At 35.1% G+C, this 18959-nt stretch overlaps 1 protein-coding gene across 1 annotated transcript in view; it reads left to right on the top strand.

Moving 5' to 3' along the window:
- LOC149780124 (protein odr-4 homolog) overlaps window positions 1-17692 on the top strand; it is a 59884-nt gene extending 42192 nt beyond the window's left edge. Inside the window, exons 9-12 of the mRNA XM_089936894.1 lie at window positions 2033-2114; window positions 4613-4795; window positions 8358-8459; window positions 12579-17692. Coding sequence (XP_089793020.1) covers window positions 2033-2114; window positions 4613-4795; window positions 8358-8459; window positions 12579-12649 — 438 coding nt within the window. The 3' untranslated portion in view covers window positions 12650-17692. The remainder of the gene's footprint in view (window positions 1-2032; window positions 2115-4612; window positions 4796-8357; window positions 8460-12578) is intronic.
- The last annotated feature ends 1267 nt before the right edge of the window (window positions 17693-18959 follow it).

Genomic DNA, 18959 nt, shown 5'->3' with positions numbered 1-18959 from the left:
TAGAATACTATTACCTTAAAAGTTTTCGTACCTTGACACTAGAATATTACTATTACAGAAGTTGGGGCCCCGAGTGGTCTAAAGTACTCTTCGTTATGGATCACTGCCATCTCACCTCTGTCTGCGTGGGTTCGAGTCTCTGATTCAGCCAATGTGGGTATAAGAGAAAGCTTGCCAGTAGCTTCTCATGGGTTGGTGGTTCTTTCTGGGGTTTTCCTGGGTTCTTCCTCCACCATTAATACTGGCTGCCATGTATAGCCTATCATGTGCTGAAAAATGGCGTTGAACCCTACAACAACAACAACAACTACTTCAGAAGTTTCGTACCTTGACATGATAGAAGTTCCAGTCTTGCCTGTATTTGTGGACTTGTAATGTCTTTAATAATTCAAACACCTTGGTTAGCAAAACCCTTGTTTGTATAGTTTTATAGAGAAGATATTTAAATGTCATTTTGTTTTAAATCAGTCAAAGATTTTCACAAATTTGATATGAAGTAAACACCAGTGTAAGAGTCTGTTTATTTTGGTAATTCGTACATTTTTATTGATAAGTTGTTAATACTAGGAGGGGTGACTATATCCACGCTTAAGGATATTTTGGTCTTTGTATATTGTTATAAATCCAAACTCTAGGATACCTTGGTCTTTGTATATTGTTATAAATCCACACTCTAGGATACCTGGGTCTTTGTATATTTTGTTATAAATCCACACTCTAGGATACATTGGTCTTTGTATATTGTTACAAACCCACACTCAAGGAGACCTTGCTCTTTGTATATTGTTATAAATCCACACTCTAGGATACCTTGGTCTTTGTATATTGTTATAAATCCACACTCTAGGATACATTGGTCTTTGTATATTGTTATAAATCTACACTCTATGATACCTGGGTCTTTGTATATTTTGTTATAAATCCACACTCTAGGATACCTGGGTCTTTGTATATTGTTATAAATCAACACTCTAGGATACATTGGTCTTTGTATATTGTTATAAATCTACACTCTATGATACCTGGGTCTTTGTATATTTTGTTATAAATCCACACTCTAGGATACCTAGGTCTTTGTATATTGTTATAAATCCACATTCTAGGAAACCCTGGCCTTTGTATACTGTTATAAACCCACACTCTAGGAGACCTTGGTATTTGTATATTGTTATAAATCCACACTCTATGATACCTTGGTCTTTGTATGTTATTATAAATCTGCACTCTAAGAAAAACATTGGTCTTTGTATATTGTTATAAATCCGCACTCTAGGATACCTTGGTATTTGTATATTGTCATAAATCCACACCCTAGGATACCTGGGTCTTTGTATATTTTGTTATAAATCCACACTCTAGGATACCTGGGCCTTTGTATATTGTTATAAATACACTTTCTAGGATACCTCGGTTTTGGTTTATTGTTATGAGAACTGTCAGAGAAATAAAGGTAGGGGTGGGAATGAAAGACACTTTGTCCAAGAGTCTACCACCCGTCATTGTCTAATTGGACTAATCGGCAAAATATGTGTATTAGTCTCCATTAGCCTCCTCCCTATTGATTAACCATGCATAACTTATATCTCCATTAGCCTCCTCCCTATTGATTTTCCATGCATACCTTATATCTCCATTAGCCTCCTCCCTATTGATTATCCATGCATAACTTATATCTCCATTAGCCTCCTCCTATTGATTAACCATGCATAACTTATATCTCCATTAGCCTCCTCCCTGTTGATTATCCATGCATAACTTATATCTCCATTAGCCTCCTCCCTATTGATTAACCATGCATAACTTATAAAAATGTGCCTTTCCCCCTTTGTTGCTTTATTTACGGCCATGTCATGATAGGTTACATATGCCATGACTTATTTTTAGTAAATAAATGAGTTTTAAGGACATCTCATGTTAAATATATGTACATACAAAGTAATGTTACCACCATATTTTGGGCCATATTGACTTTATTCCATATTTACAAGCCTCCATATCGCAAGCCACACTGACTTTTATTCAATATTTACAGGCCTTTAAGAATGATGTAGTCAGAAGTCTGGTGTCCAGATGTGAACTTCTGTGTGAAGACTTGGATCTTGTGGAAGGGGATGGTAAATTAAATATCTGTAAAATCTGTTGTTTGTTCCAGTAATATTGAAAGTTACATGTGTTTGTTTTTTGTTCATTTCAGGGTGTATCACCTTCATGCAAAAGGAGGTCATATTTTTCAAGGGTTGAAAAATCCATGAAATGGTAGTTTGGAACAACATTGTATTAAAATAGGGCAACAGTCAAAAGACTTCTGTGGCAATAGCTTAAAATAAGTATATTTGCCACAATGCAACATCAATATCATGGACTCATTATATAAAACATCATTATCATGGAATTTTTATATAAAACATCAATGTAATGGACTCAGTATAAACATGAGTATCATGGACTCTTTATATAAAACATCACTATCATGAACTCTTTATATAAAATATCAGTATCATGGACTCTTTATGTAAAACATCCGTATCATGAACTCTTTATATAAAATATCAGTATCATGGACTCTTTATATAAAACATCACTATCATGAACTCTTTATATAAAATATCAGTATCATGGACTCTTTATATAAAATATCAGTGTTATGGAATCTTTATATAAAACGGCAGTATCCTGGACTCTGTATTGAATGTTAATATCATTATATAAAACGTCCATTGCCCAGTAGCCTGGGACAACATTAAATTACAGCAGGGCAACTGAAAGATACAGTTTCAGAGTTCAGATGGAGAGCAAACTTTTGGAAGTGATAGTTTGAAACAAGTATATTTGATAAGATGCAACATCAATATCATGGGCTCTTTACATAAAGTAATTGTTGTTGTTGTAGGGTTTAACACCATTTTTCAGCACAAAATAGGCTACACATGGCAGCCAGTATAAATGGTGAAGGAAGAACCCGGGAAAACCTCGGAAAGAATCATGACCCGAAGCTACTGGCAAGCTTTCTCACATACCTACACTGACTGAACCTGAGACTTGAACCCAGTGCCCAGATCTGAGTCTGCTGTCATGTAATCTAAGTTAACTGTAAAGTGCCCAGATCTGAGTCTACTGTCATGTGATCTAAGTTAACTGTAAAGTGCCCAGATCTGAGTCTGCTGTCATGTGATCTAAGTTAACTGTAAAGTGCCCAGATCTGAGTCTGCTGTCATGTAATCTAAGTTAACTGTAAAGTGACCAGATCAGAGACTGCTGTCATGTAATCTAAGTTAACTGTAAAGTGCCCAGATCCAAGTCTGCTGTCATATAATCTAAGTTAACTGTAAAGTGCCCAGATCAGAGTCTGATGGCATTTAAATTAAGTTGACTGTAAAGTACGCACATCAGAGACTGCTGTCATCTAATCTAAGTTGACTGTAAAGTGCCCAGATCTGAGTCTGCTGTCATGTGATCTAAGTTAACTGTAAAGTGCCCAGATCTGAGTCTGCTGTCATATAATCTAAGTTAACTGTAAAGTGCCCAGATCAGAGTCTGATGGCATTTAAATTAAGTTGACTGTAAAGTACGCACATCAGAGACTGCTGTCATCTAATCTAAGTTAACTGTAAAGTGCCCAGATCAGAGACTGCTGTCATGTGATCTAAGTTAACTGTAAAGTGCCCAGATCAGAGTCTGCTGTCATGTAATCTAAGTTAACTCTAAAGTGCCCAGATCTGAGTCTGCTGTCATGTAATCTAAGTTAACTGTAAAGTGCCCATATCCAAGTCTGCTGTCATATAATCTAAGTGTAAAGTGCCCAGATCTGAGTCTGCTGTCATATAATCTAAGTTAACTGTAAAGTGCCCATATCCAAGTCTGCTGTCATATAATCTAAGTGTAAAGTGCCCAGATCTGAGTCTGCTGTCATGTAATCTAAGTTAACTGTAAAGTGCCCATATCCAAGTCTGCTGTCATATAATCTAAGTGTAAAGTGCCCAGATCTGAGTCTGCTGTCATGTAATCTAAGTTAACTGTAAAGTACACAGATCTGAGTCTGCTGTCATCTAATCTAAGTTAAATGTAAAGTGCCCAGATCAGAGACTGCTGTCATTTAATGCACTGTAGATCTGAACCTATGTAGTTTGTTACAAGTAATCTGTAAAACAAGCAACGTGAAATCTGATCTACTCGTGCTTTATATTATGGCAGATTATGTTGTTAAAAGTTCAATTCAACGTAGTACTAAAAATTCCATAACAGAGTATCACATTCTGCTCTTTCTGTCTATAGGGTTACTGAATACTGCCTGTTACATTATTTCTATCAGTGTGTTACTTTCCCTGAATACTGCCTGGTACATTATTTCTGTCAGTGTATAGTGTCACTTTCCCTGAACAATGCCTGGTACATTATTTTTGTCAGTGTATAGTGTCACTTTCCCAGAATAATGCCTGGTACATTTTGTCTGTCAGTATTACTCATAATGCTGCCTGGTACATTAAGTCTATCAGTGTACAGCGTTACTCTTACTGAATGCTGCCTGGTACATTATGTCTATCAGTGTATAATGTTACTTTCCATTAACTTGGCAGACACTATTTTCTATACCTTTATTATACACTATTTTCAGATGCAATTGAGCTGTATGACACCCCTATTCGAGTGTTTGGCAAGCTTCCAGATACGAGTGTAGAATTCTGTGACTACATGTTTCAAGATGAAAAGATACAGGAGGTGATGGACAGAATTAAAGAATTACTTGATGTTGCAGTGACAGAAGATGACATTGATATTACAGGTGAAAGAGTTGCAAGTAGGTATTAAGTCCTAAATAGTAAGATAGACTGTTAATTGGATAGTCAGTTGGTAGAGAAATACCACATAGACACAAAGAAAAAGATAGTTAATTGAATAGTTAGTTGTTAGATAAATATCACATAGACACAAAGAAAAAGATACTGTTAATTGGATAGTCAGTTGGTAGAAAAATATCACATAGATACAAAGAAAAAGATACTGTTAATTGGATAGTCATTTGGTAGAAAAATATCACATAGCCACAAAGAAAAAGATACTGTTAATTGGATAGTCACTTGTTAGATAAATATCACATAGACACAAAGAAAAAGATACTGTTAATTGAATGGTCATTTGGTTGAGAAATATCACATGACACAAAGAAACATATACTGTTAATTGGATAGTCATTTGGTTGAGAAATATCACATAAACACAATGAAAAAAATACTGTTAATTGGATAGTCATTTGGTTGAGAAATATCACACAGACACAAAGAAAAAGATACAGTTAATTGGATAGTCATTTGGTAGAGAAATATCACATAGACACAAAGGAAAAGATACTGTTAATTGGATAGTCATTTGGTAGAGAAATATCACATAGACACAAAGAAAAAGATACTGTTAATTGGATAGTCAGTTGGTAGAGAAATATCACATAGCTACAAAGAAAAAGATACTGTTAATTGGATAGTCATTTGGTTGAGAAATATCACACAGACACAAAGAAAAAGATACAGTTAATTGGATAGTCATTTGGTAGAGAAATATCACATAGACACAAAGGAAAAGATACTGTTAATTGGATAGTCATTTGGTAGAGAAATATCACATAGACACAAAGAAAAAGATACTGTTAATTGGATAGTCAGTTGGTAGAGAAATATCACATAGCTACAAAGAAAAAGATACTGTTAATTGGATAGTCATTTGGTTGACAAATATCACATAGACACAAAGAAAAAGATACAGTTAATTGGATAGTCAGTTGGTAGAAAATTATCACATAGCCACAGAGAAAAAGATACTGTTAATTGGATAGTCAGTTAGTTGAGAAATATCACATAGACACAAAGAAAAAGATACTGTTAATTGGATATTTAGTTGTTAGATAAATATCACATAGACACAAAGAAAAAGATACTGTTAATTGGATAGTCAGTTGGTAGAGGAATATCACATAGGCACAAAGAAAAAGATACTGTTAATTGGATAGTCATTTGGTTGAGAAATATCACATAGACACAAAGAAAAAGATACTGTTAATTGGATAGTCAGTTGGTAGAGAAATATCACATAGACACAAAGAAAAAGATACTGTTAATTGGATAGTCATTTGGTTGAGATATATCACATAGACACAAAGAAAAAGATACTGTTAATTGGATAGTCAGTTGGTAGAGAAATATCAATAGACACAAAGAAAAAGATACTGTTAATTGGATAGTCAGTTGGTAGAGAAATATCAATAGACACAAAGAAAAAGATACTGTTAATTGGATAGTCATTTGGTTGAGAAATATCACATAGACACAAAGAAAAAGATACTGTTAATTGGGTAGTCAGTTGTTAGATAAATATCACATAGACACAAAGAAAAAGATACTGTTAATTGGATAGTCATTTGGTAGAGAAATATCACATAGGCACAAAGAAAAAGATTCTGTTAATTGGATAGTCATTTGGTGGAGGAATATCACATAGACACAAAGAAAAAGATACTGTTAATTGGATAGTCAGTTGTTAGATAAATATCACATAGACACAAAGAAAAGATACTGTTAATTGGATAGTTGGTAGAGAAATATCACATAGACACAAATAAAAAGATACTGTTAATTGGATAGTCATTTGGTTGAGAAATATCACATAGACACAAAGAAAAAGATACTGTTAATTGGATAGTCAGTTGGTAGAGAAATATCACATAGCCACAAAGAAAAAGATACTGTTAATTGGATAGTCATTTGGTTGAGAAATATCACATAGGCACAAAGAAAAAGATACTGTTAATTGGATAGTCAGTTGGTAGAAAATTATCACATAGCCACAGAGAAAAAGATACTGTTAATTGGATAGTCAGATGGTTGAGAAATATCTCTTAGGCACAAAGAAAAAGATACTGTTAATTGGATAGTCAGTTGATTGAGAAATATCTCTTAGGCACAAAGAAAAAGATACTGTTAATCACAGAGTATTAGTAAACAAATTAATAAAAATGTACTTTCAGATCTGCCAATCCTCATGATTTTGGCAGGAATTTCTCGACTCTTGATAGTGATTCATGGATTCACGCTACATGCCAAAAATTCTGGAATTCCAAATTATCAGTGGGCTTAAATCAGGAATAAAACTTTTATCCCATTAAGTGTTAATCAAGATATCAGCAGTGGTCACTGATGCCAATAAACTGTCCTGCATTGCTTGTTGTGATCTAAGTAGAACTATATTCAGTTGTTACAGTTTGCCCTGAAGCAGGTATTGTGAAGTATATAATCTATATGTAGAACAAAAGTTTTACAAATACTTGTGAAGAAAACTGGAGCCCAACTGATCTTTTTCTAAATGGCATGTGTTTATACTCATAGCAACTTTATTTTTCTTTAAACGAACACTAAACAAAGGCAGCTTTTTAAAGTGTAGGAATTTATGAGATATTGAAAGAAGCATATATCGTAATTTGCTTGAGTTCATATTTTTCCACGCATGCACCAACACCACTAAAAAGTAAACGTTCAAGATTTCATTTCTGGATTAATACCATTATGTATTTAACTGCACTACACTTAAATTGTTTTCACCTCCAAGGAAAATTATATGTATTCCACAAAAAGGGAAGCATAGATTGGAATGCATTGAAAACTGGCCTTGCATTCAGCCATGAAACTTCAATGGACATTATGCTTTTTGCGAATTTCAGAAATAGGAATGAGCACCAGGGCTAATACAGTTGCTTACAATTTACCTGTCAAACAGGAAATAGATAATATTATGATATAGTACATCTATGTCATATAAATTGTAAGCAACGATATGAGCCCCTGTGGGCATGTGGCAGAATGATTTGAAAAAGCATATTGCTAACAAAAAGCATATAGATATTGAGAAAATTAAGAGCACTCATAGCAGATTTCAGCTCTGGCACACTTTTTGAAGTGATGTGGATCATTATTTTGCCCTGCTTGGAATTGCTGTGTCCAGATTGTTTCAAGCATTTTTGAAGAAAAATATGGATTAGCTTTGGGATATACAGACCACACTCACTCACATAATTCCTAAATGGAATCTCTTATTGGTTTTGAGAGGAAAAGGCTCTGAGTGTGTGTATGAATTTGTAGTCCCAGAGGTTGAAGCTTTATTGCTTGTTTCTAGACCACATAATTCCATTATTTTACAAGCACAACTTAATCATGCAACAGAAGGAGCTATGATCCACAAACTTAGAGAAAACATGCTTGAATTATTCAAGCAATTGCTGATCAGATTTGTAACCAATATGTCATCAGTTCTATCTATAATAGTACTACTTGGTTTGCAAGCTTTATGATTTTTGAATATTTTAATTTTACTTTTAGCGGAGGAGGATTGGTCAGGAGGATATAAAGAGGACGAAGAAGAGGAAGAGGAAAAAGATAAAAATGGTTCAGATTTAAGAAAAGAATTAATGTATTATTTAGGTAAGGCTTTGTTTAGGTTAGGCATTGTTTAGGTACTTAAGGCATTGTTTAGGTACTAAAGGCATTATTTAGGTAAGGCATTGCTTAGGTAATGCATTTTTTTTAGGTAAGACATTTAGGTAAGGCACTGCTTAGGTAAGGCATTATTTAGGTATGGCTTTGTTTTGTCATTTGACTAAATTCTTTTTAAAATATTTTAAATATATTTCAGTATCAAACTTATTATCAAGAGTTTGATTTCATTTAATGATAAATTATAAGTAATCTTAATAATTTATAATCACTGCATTTTTTTCCTTTTTTTCTCAAGTAGAAAAATGTCTCTTTTAAATTTTCTTGTGAAGCCCACCTGATCATTACTTTTGCATCTGTTTACATATGTATGTACAGTACAATCATCACTTAATTGGCATCTGTGTACATATATATGTACTGTACATGCATCACTTAGGTGGCATCTGTATGAATATGTATATGTGTACAGTACACAAATCACTTAGTTGGCAATCATGTGCATATGTTTGTACAGTACATGCATCACTTTAAAATACTACATGTTTGCCTAGGCTATAGAATCTATATTATCCCAAATTAAAATACAGGTAAAACCCATAATAATGTGATTCATTAATACGTGATTTCGCTTATAACACATTGGCAGCATGGCTCCCATATTTTAATTTAAGGTAACCTCTCTTAACATCTTAAATACATGCTCTCAGAAAAGCCAATTATTCATATCCGCAGCAGATTTGTAATCCCAGCACTGTGTTTAATGTTGCCTCAACTTCTGAAATTTTCTAAAACATATTGCAGTGTTATATATGTTAACGAATATATTTGATGTCTAATGAAACCCGGCAAACAAAGCAAATGATATATGATCAGGAGGTTAGTTAAAACTGATGACATTAAAATTTCAATGCATATTTTTTATTAGGAAGTTTTTTATATAAAAATTTATTAATGCATTCCCACTTATATTGCGATGTTATTCTTTGAACCACAAGCATTGCGTTATAATGGATTTTACCTGTACCACATTTGCCTAGGCTATAGAATTTATATTGTCCCAAATTAATATACCAAGCTAAGCAACTTATAATGATACAAAGGTAAGCGAGGTTGCTACTCTGTAGTTTGTACAGGTAAAGCTATGGAATATACGCCCGCCATGGTCAGGTTTAAGGTGTCAAGGGTTTCTGCCAACTGTATTTTTTTTACTGTGTTGCTCCCAGGGCAAATGCAATAAATCAGTGAGGGGTGCCATAATGCCTACTATGGCTGCAAAGAAATCTGTGATGGAATTCCACTAGATTGATTAGTCAACCATTAGACTTAGTGGACATCCATGATTGCTAGTGGATATCTACCCATACCTAGTGGATATCAACCCATACCTAGTCGATATCTATACCTATATCTAGTGGACATCTACCCATATATAGTGGACATCTACCCATGCATAGTGGATTCTTTATTGTACACACATACTGTCATGTCTTAACAGCTTTAATGCAATGGTCAATCAGGAAGCAGATATACTGACTTGGCCTTTAATGCAATGGTCAATGAGGAAGCAATTATACTGACATGTCTTAACAGCCTGAAATGCAATGGTCAGTGAGGAAGCACACATACTGTCATGTCATTACAGCCTTTATTACAGAGATTGCATGTTATTTTAAACACTGATATTTCAGAATAAACATTAGCTGTTTATATTTTTTTTTCCAATTAATCTTTTGACATCACACACAGAGAATGGAAGTCTTCAATCTCAACAGATACATGCCAGGAGAATTATTTTGAAGAGAAAAGGACTGTCAAATTAAGCAACTAAAGCTGTGATAATATAATGAAATTTATTAAGGCTGTTCCATTTGAACATACATGATACCAAAAGAGGGCACTTTTTAAAAGATATAAGCTAGAGTACTCTGAGAGTTTATATGAAATGATAAAAAATTCTGAACTGCATCTATGGGTGACTATCCCACATTGAATGTGCCTTGCCAGGATCTGAGGTATAAATTACTGGAACAGCCCTTAGCTCAAAAGACTTGAATTAATTTCAATACTTCTCTTAACACAAAATAAATATATTTATGTATGCGTCATTCCACCCACACCTTAGATTGAGCCCATTGTTAAAGTTGTATGCATTTCTAGATAAATACAAGAGCAGCACTTGCATTCATTACTGTGAGAGCTTCTGGTGGGTCAGTGGTTCTTTCCGGGGTTTTCCCTGGTTCTTCCTCTGCCATTAATACTGCTGCCATGTATAGCCTATCGTGTGCTGAAAAATGGCATTAAACCCTACAACAGCAACAACATTACTGCGAGTTCACTGTTTTTCATGGGCAGTCAATATTCGTTTATTTCTTGGTTACTATTTTTAATGGACAGTCAGTATTTTTTTATTTCTTGGTTACTATTTTTCATGGGGAGTCAATATTCTTTGCTTTCATGGTTACTATTTTTCATGGGCAATCAATATTCTTTTATTTCATGGCTGCTTTTTTAATGAGGAGTCAATATTCTTTGATTTCATGGTTACTATAAACCATTAAGTTAGTAACCTAACAGAAAATGATTTTTCTGTGGAAATAACAGTACTTCCCCAATCCAGGAGTTTTATATATTGACTAAGGTTTCTCTTTTGTTGCAAAACCACAAAAATTGACACCCATCAATATAGATGAATTCAGAGTAATTTATTTTAACCCCATCCATCAATGACTCAAAACTGAATGCTGTTCTTTATAAAAGAAGTAACAAATGATTCCAAAAACGCATTTGAGTATTCCACATATTCTTCAAGCAGAGATAAGGGTTGCTTCTTTTTTCACTAGGTCAGAGGCAGTTCAGGTGAAGAAAATATTGATACACAAAGTATGTTAGACGTGTTAACCACTGAGCCATCACAGTGCCTATAAAATCAGTTTCACATCATGTTAAATGTAAACTTGTACACTGAAGATAACATTTTAGTACAGCACACAATTTCAGAAATATCCACTATAGGTGACCATCTAACTTAGAAGACCTCTGACCTTTAGAATTTTTCATGTTTAGAAAATATTGATTGACACAGTTTGCTTGATCTCATATTTCATGGCACATCAACACATAAAACTATACAGTGCTGAGGCAATTTGAGTAATATACCATGCCCAAGAACACACCACAGTAACTGAGATGGAAAGATACAGTGGTCAAATTCAAACTGCTTAAGAACACACCACATTAACTGACCTGGGCTGATACAGTGGTCAAATTCAAAATGCTTAAGAACACACCACAGTAACTGACCTGGGCTGATACAGTGGTCGAATTCAAACTGCTTAAGATGACCTGGGCTGATACAGTGGTCGAATCCAAACTGCTTAAGATGACCTGGGCTGATACAGCAGTCGAATTCAAACTGCTTAAGAACACATTACAGTAACTGACCTGGGCTGATACAGTGGTCGAATTCAAACTGCTTAAGATGACCTGGGCTGATACAGTGGTCGAATTCAAACTGCTTAAGATGACCTGGGCTGATACAGCGGTCGAATTCAAACTGTTTAAAAACACACCACAGTAACTGACCCAGGATGATGGTCGAATTCAAACTGCTTAAGAACACATCACAGTAACTGACCTGGGCTGATACACTGGTCGAATTCAAACTGCTTAAAAACACACCACAGTAACTGACCCAGGATGATGGTCGAATTCAAACTGCTTAAGAACACACCACAGTAACTGACCTGGGCTGATACAGTGGTGGAAATCAAACTGCTTAAGAACACACCACAGTAACTGACCCAGGATGATATAATGGTCGAATCCAAATCGGCATCTTTTCAGTTGCAAGCCAGACATGTTAACCACTGAGCTATGACATTGCTTATAAAATCAGCCTGAATTCAGTTTCATATAATGTTAAATGTAAGCTTGTACACTGAATATAACATTTTAGCATGGCATGCACTTTCAGATACCCACTATTGGTAACCATCTTGCATTTAATCACCTCTGACCTTTAGAACTCAGTAACTGGACAACAAAATTGTATGTAGTGGTGGTCCAAATGTTGATAAATGAAATATTGCACATTTTCCATTGCAGTAGCTGGAGTTGGTATTTTGATTGCAACAGTGGCAGCTGGGTTCACTTACATCTTCACAAATAATTCCTGACAAGTTCTACAAGACAGCATCTTGATTTTGTTACTAACAGCAAGCAAGTACTGCATGTTGCCTACCTTACACTGGGGATGGACCAACTTAAGAACAATACATCAGTTACTGCTTAGTGGTCATCACTGTTAACATCGAACCCGTTGAAGTGAGAGATGTGCAAATGATTGCATGTTCATGCCTTGACCAGAAATTTGTCACAGCTGTTAGAAGGCAACTTTGACACAGAGGAACATTTGACAGTATTGCATGTAAAAATTCAAAATATTGTCACTGGGCCACTTTCTGCCCAATTTTTCATTAATATGTAGAACATTATCTTTCCCTCTTTCTAAATAGAATTTTTTTTGTTTTTCCTTTCAGTAACAAATTTAATGTCCTTACCAAGATATTTCAATTATAGAACTATTACGTCAAGGTAATGATTCTGGTAACCAGTATTGTGGTGTTTTTGCCAAGTGTACTCTGTTAAAGAAAAACATGAAAATTACATAATTCTGCACTGCATTAATTATTGATTTAACATTTCATTAGTTCCACTAAACCACATGATTATTTTATATTCTATTTTACCTGTTCAGACATGTCAGCTGGATTAGAGCATGTACTTTATTTTGTAACATATGCTTTCAAGAAAGTGGCTTAATTTTACTTTTTAAAGAACAGTTTTTTGTACTTCTACCATCCAGGATTCAGTCTCTTGGGCCTTCATGTGCAAAGGTCAAAAATAATCACTGACCACCCTCATGCCACCTGTGTGTTAATGAAGAGTACAGCCAGCACTAAGTGTAAAGGGCATCAATAGACGGGGTAAATTATTTTTTAAATTGTTACCTATTGGTGAAAGTATTTTCACATGATCATTCTTGAGGTGTAGCTCATTTTAAGTTCAGCTTCAAGTACAAAGCATTACATTTTGTATAGCTGTTCTTAGTAGTGTGACTGGCTTGATTTGGTTTTACCGCTTTATGGTACAGTACCACATGGAGGTTGTTTTGTACCAAGGCAGTTGTCATAAAGTACCTTGTCCAAGGACACACTATAGTAGCCAGCCAAGGCCAATCTGATGGTAGTGTGTGTGTGTGTGATTTGGATTTTTAACATAGCTTTAACAATTTTTCAGTCATATTGCTACGATGTCTGCAGTGTGACAGTTTATAGTGATGTCTAGCACTGGGGCATCATGCCGCAGACATGTAGCATGATGTCCCCACCCAGTCACATTATCCTGACACCAGACCAACCAGTCCTAACACTAACCTCTTAATGCTGAGTGCCTAGCGAGGCAGCTGTTAGTACCATTTTTGTAAGTCTTTGGTATGTCTCGGCTGGGGATCGAACCCATTACTGAATTCGTGGGTTCAATCCCTGGCCAATTCATACCAAAGGCTTATAAAAATGGTACATTGCTATAAACTGTCACACTGCAGACATCGCAGTGATGCCGAATTTTTTTTAAAGCTACGTTAAAAATCGAAATCACAAACACACAATTCAGTTTGGGTCAGTCTGATGATAGAATTCAGTACAGGCCAGTCTAATAGTAGAATTCAGTCCAGGCTAGTCTAATAGTAGAATTCAGTCTAGGCCAAGCTGATGGTAGAATTCAGTCTAGGCCAAGCTGATGGAAGAATTCAGTCCAGGCTAGTCTGATGGAAGAATTCAGTCCAGGCTAGTCTAATTGTAGAATTCAGTCTAGGCCAAGCTGATGGTAGAATTCAGTCCAAGCTGATGGTAGAATTCAGTCCAATCTGATGGTAGAATTCAGTCCAGGCTAGTCTAATAGTAGAATTCAGTCTAGACCAATCTGATGGTAGAATTCAGTTCAGGCCAGTCTGATAGTAGAATTCAGTTCAGGCCAGTCTGATAGTAGAATTCAGTTCAGGCCAGTCTGATAGTAGAATTCAGTCCAGGCCAGTCTGATGGTAGAATTCAGTCCAGGCCAGTCTGATAGTAGAATTCAGTCCAGGCCAATCTGTTGGTAGAATTCGGTTGCACACTAATCATTAGGCCACCATGGCCCCTGCTTCAAAGTAAGAGGACATTTACCCATTACCCATTGTTAGGAATGACAGTCAATTTAAAACGAATGATATATAATATTAAAGTAGTATCTACTGTACAAACCTGTATTGTTGTACAAACCTGTATTATTGTACAAGCCTGTATTGTTGTACAAACCTGTAATGTTGTACAAACCTGTAATGTTGTACAAAAATGCATGGTTGTACAAACCTGTAATGTTGTACAAAAATGCATTGTTGTACAAACCTGTAATGTTGTGCAAAAATGCATTGTTGTACAATGGAGAGCACTTTAATATTATACATATTTTGATTTTAATTGTCAAAGGTTTCTTACAGTTTATTTTGTTAAGGATTATAGAAATCTTGGTTTTGAAAATTCATTGACTTGTTTGGTTCAGCCATGTGTATGAATTTGAGGAATCCTCCAGCTCTTGCACTTTTCTAGTGTTCTGTATTCAAGCAGATCTTTCAGGTAGGGGAAAATGTCTAACTTACATGTCTGATCTTCATGAAATTCTCTCTTCTGTAATAAATATTGAAATTTGTTGTTATTTTTGTATTAAGGTTTTGTATCGATGTCAGCAACATGTTTTGCTGGCCCAGCAAAGAATGTTCAACTTGCCCCAGGCTCAAATTTATTTTTACTAAACATGTATTGACCAAGTAGGTTTTAATATATGAAACCTTTTTTATTTATTTGTGACTTCTTGTACAGTCATGGTCAATCCAGCCATACAGATAGTTATTTTCATTGAATAAAATGTTTGATGATGCTTTTTGTAAATTACTGAACCAACATACATCTGTGGCATATTTTTTCTCACAGAAATAGCAGAGGTAGTTCAAAGGAGCTCTGTATGTTATGGGCCATTCCATTTAAATATAGTGCAAACTCTGCAAAATGGCACTACAGGCAGTTGCCCATATTGCCCACCCTGTATGACAGCTCTGCCAGGGTACTATGATCACTCAACAAGTTCGTACAAAAATAATACAAGAATTACAAATCAATGAGTAAATACTCCAAATGGAAAGCACACCACTCCGGTGGCCTGGTGGTTAGAGTGTCCACCTTGGAAGTGGGAGGTTGTGGGTTTGATCCCTGGCTGAGTCATACCAGAGGCTTACAAAAATCGTACTTACAGCTGCCTCGCTTGGCGCTCAGCCTTAAGCGGTTAGTGTTATTACTGGTCAGCCTGGTGTCAGGATAATGTGACTGGGTGGGACATCATGCTACATGTCTGCAGCATGATGCCCAAGTGTTAGACATCACTATAAACTGCCACACTGCAGACATCGTAGTGATATGACTGAAAAATTGTTAAAGCTACGTTAAGAATCCTAATCACACACACACACACACACATTCCAAATGGAAAGCATCTTCCTTGGATGGGAATCATGTTTCAGTGGAACAGCCCTAACATATTGAGGCCTTAAATCAGGATTATGTTTTGAAACATTGTGCCTTTGTAAAGGACATTGCCTTATTGTTTTCATCTTCAAAATCAGGGAAGATGGCATGTTATTATAACAAAATCTGTCAGAAAAAATGTTCAGATATATTTTATGGCCCTGTGAGATAAAGTCTGTGAATAAATTGTTGGGGAAAAAATACAAGCAGCTTTGATTTTTGAAATATAAAAATGCAGAGTGCAAGAATCAGATTGGACATTTTTTTTTTTTAAAAAGCAGAATATAGATGGGTATTGTCTTTGGATTAGAGATGGATGTGTGAGTGTGCAATAGAAGGGGTTTGGGATATAACATTGTGTTAGAATTAGAGGATGAGTGTAAATTTTTGGAAATATTTAGTGAAAGTAGACGTTAATATTTTTTTACTTCTAATTTTATAAATTGGTAGTGTTTGTAAAGTCTGTATATTTGTATTAAAACCTTTTTCACTTTCCTTTTTGATGTCATTATTTCATCAGATTAAATTGTTGTACATGTCCAAGATTTTAGTACAAGTTCAAATTATTATCAACATAGAAAAGAGCACAAGATGTCAAAATAAACTGCACAAGAATATATGTGAGCACTGATTTTGATGATTGTATGTTTAAAATATTGATTTAAAAAAATTGTGCAAACTGTTACACCTTTCTACCTTTTTTCCACAATTATTCTGCCAAAGGACATACAAACAAATTAAATATTTTATATCCTTTGTACCTTGCCAAACCTTTATACCATGGTGTACAACACTATACCATTGGATACAATACTTTTTATAATGTGGCATACAACACTAATTATACCACTGGATACAGTTTTTATACAGTGATAAAGAACACTATTTACATAATGTATTAGCCAGGTGTCAGTGGAAAATGTAATTATGTAAGATTCTTTTGGAGAATCTGCTGAACAATTATGATTACCAACAACAACAACAAGCAAAATGGATACCTGATCATTTTTAACAAAAAAACTTGGAAATTCTCTGGTGCTTTTTTGTGAACTCCAGTCTTTTGTGCAAGTACTGTCTCTGAACTGTTTTCCCTTTTTTTAAATTGAGCAGTCAGATATAGTTACAATGATATGCTTTTTTATTTAATTAATTTTACATCAGAAATATGTCATTACATTGAATTCTTCGTTGTTGTGGTGGGTGGGGCAAGTGCTCTAAGATACATGCCTTTACAGCTCACTCACAAATCTCACCTGTCTGCATAAGTTTGAGCCTTGGCTTGACCAATGTGGGTATGTCAGAAAGCTTGCCAGTAGCTTCCCACGGGCTGGTTGTTCTTTCTGGTGTTTTTCCTGGTTCTTCCTCCACCTAATATACCAACCACAGCATATAGCCTGTCAGGTGCTAAAATTGCTTTCAACCGTAGCATAAAACCCCAAAACTATCATACGCTTTTTTTAATATTTTCACATAATAAATATATCATTGCAATGAATTTTGTGGTGTTAGTGTATGAAACCTCAAAGTAATAGCATTTACATTGAATTCTGTGTTGTTGGTCTATGAAACCTCAATGTAATATCATTAAACATTGAATTCTGTCATGGACTTGGTTTGAGTATTATGTAATAATAGCAATGTTGAATGTCTCTGGAGCAGTTTGTGAAACCATCGTGTTTGACTTTGTGTAACATGTACACATTTTTTATAACCGTGTCATTTTTTTGTATGATTTTTGTGTAAGATCTGGGTGTATGCAGTTTGTAGTTTGATCCGACTTATATGTGAGTATATACGGTATTTGATATTTGCATATGTTGTACTAAGAACTGGCTATTATTTTTGTGCTGATTCTGTCAATGGGATTTTGTTTTATTAAATGTCTTGATAATATCCTGGTTCTGTCAATGGGACCTTGTTTTATTAAATGTCTTGATAATATCCTAGTTCTGTCAATGAGACTTATTATTACTGTATATACTTGCATATAAGCCCATTCATGTATAAGCTGACCACCAAACTGAACAGGTATAAACACTAAAAAGTGCATGACCCGTTTATAAGCCAACTTACAACTCTGAGGCATCTCAAGATGCACGAAGTAAGTTCTAAATGCATTTATTTAGGCAAAGATGTATTTAAAAAAAATTACATGTATACCTATCTCGAAGTTGGCGTGCATGATTATTAAAAAGAAATGGTTGTTGTTGTTGTTGTAGTGTTTAACGCCATTTTTCAGCACACGATAGGCTATACATGGTGGCCAGTATTAATGGTGGAGGAAGAACCTGGGAAAACCCCAGAAAGAACCACCGACCAATAAGAAGCTACTGGCAAGCTTTCTCACATACCCACATTGGCTGAATCCTAGACTCAAACCCACGCAGACAGAGGTGAGATGGCAATGATCTGTAATGGAGAGCGCTTTAGACCACTCGGCCACTCGGAGCCCCAAAAAGAAATGGTATAAACTTATTTGAAAAGTAATTTATTTAATTTCTGTTTTCTTATTGTTTCTGCCTAATTTAGATTTGTGTACAATTTGATCGAACGATGACAAGAAATTAGCAATTGCGAGTTCCTGTAACACTACCTCTCCATTTTGACTCGATTATTGTTTGTTTTTATGCATTATTGCATTGGACATTTTATATCAGTGCACTGGTAATTACATTTTTACTTTGCTTTGAAATTGTAAATACCTAAACTCATTAAAATGTAATCCCAGTATGACAACACAACAAACAAACAATATGGTTCGATTCAATGCTCGCAATTAGGCTACTGAACATATTTAGATAATGGCGCCACCGCATGTACATTGTAGGTGTAATTAGACGCTGAATTAAGTACATCCCTTGGAGTCGAA

This window comes from Sinohyriopsis cumingii, chromosome 16 (genome assembly GCF_028554795.1).
Source record: "Sinohyriopsis cumingii isolate HCF-2022 chromosome 16, ASM2855479v2, whole genome shotgun sequence".
NCBI lineage: Eukaryota > Metazoa > Mollusca > Bivalvia > Unionida > Unionidae > Sinohyriopsis > Sinohyriopsis cumingii.
This window is presented reverse-complemented; position numbering and strand designations above follow the sequence as displayed.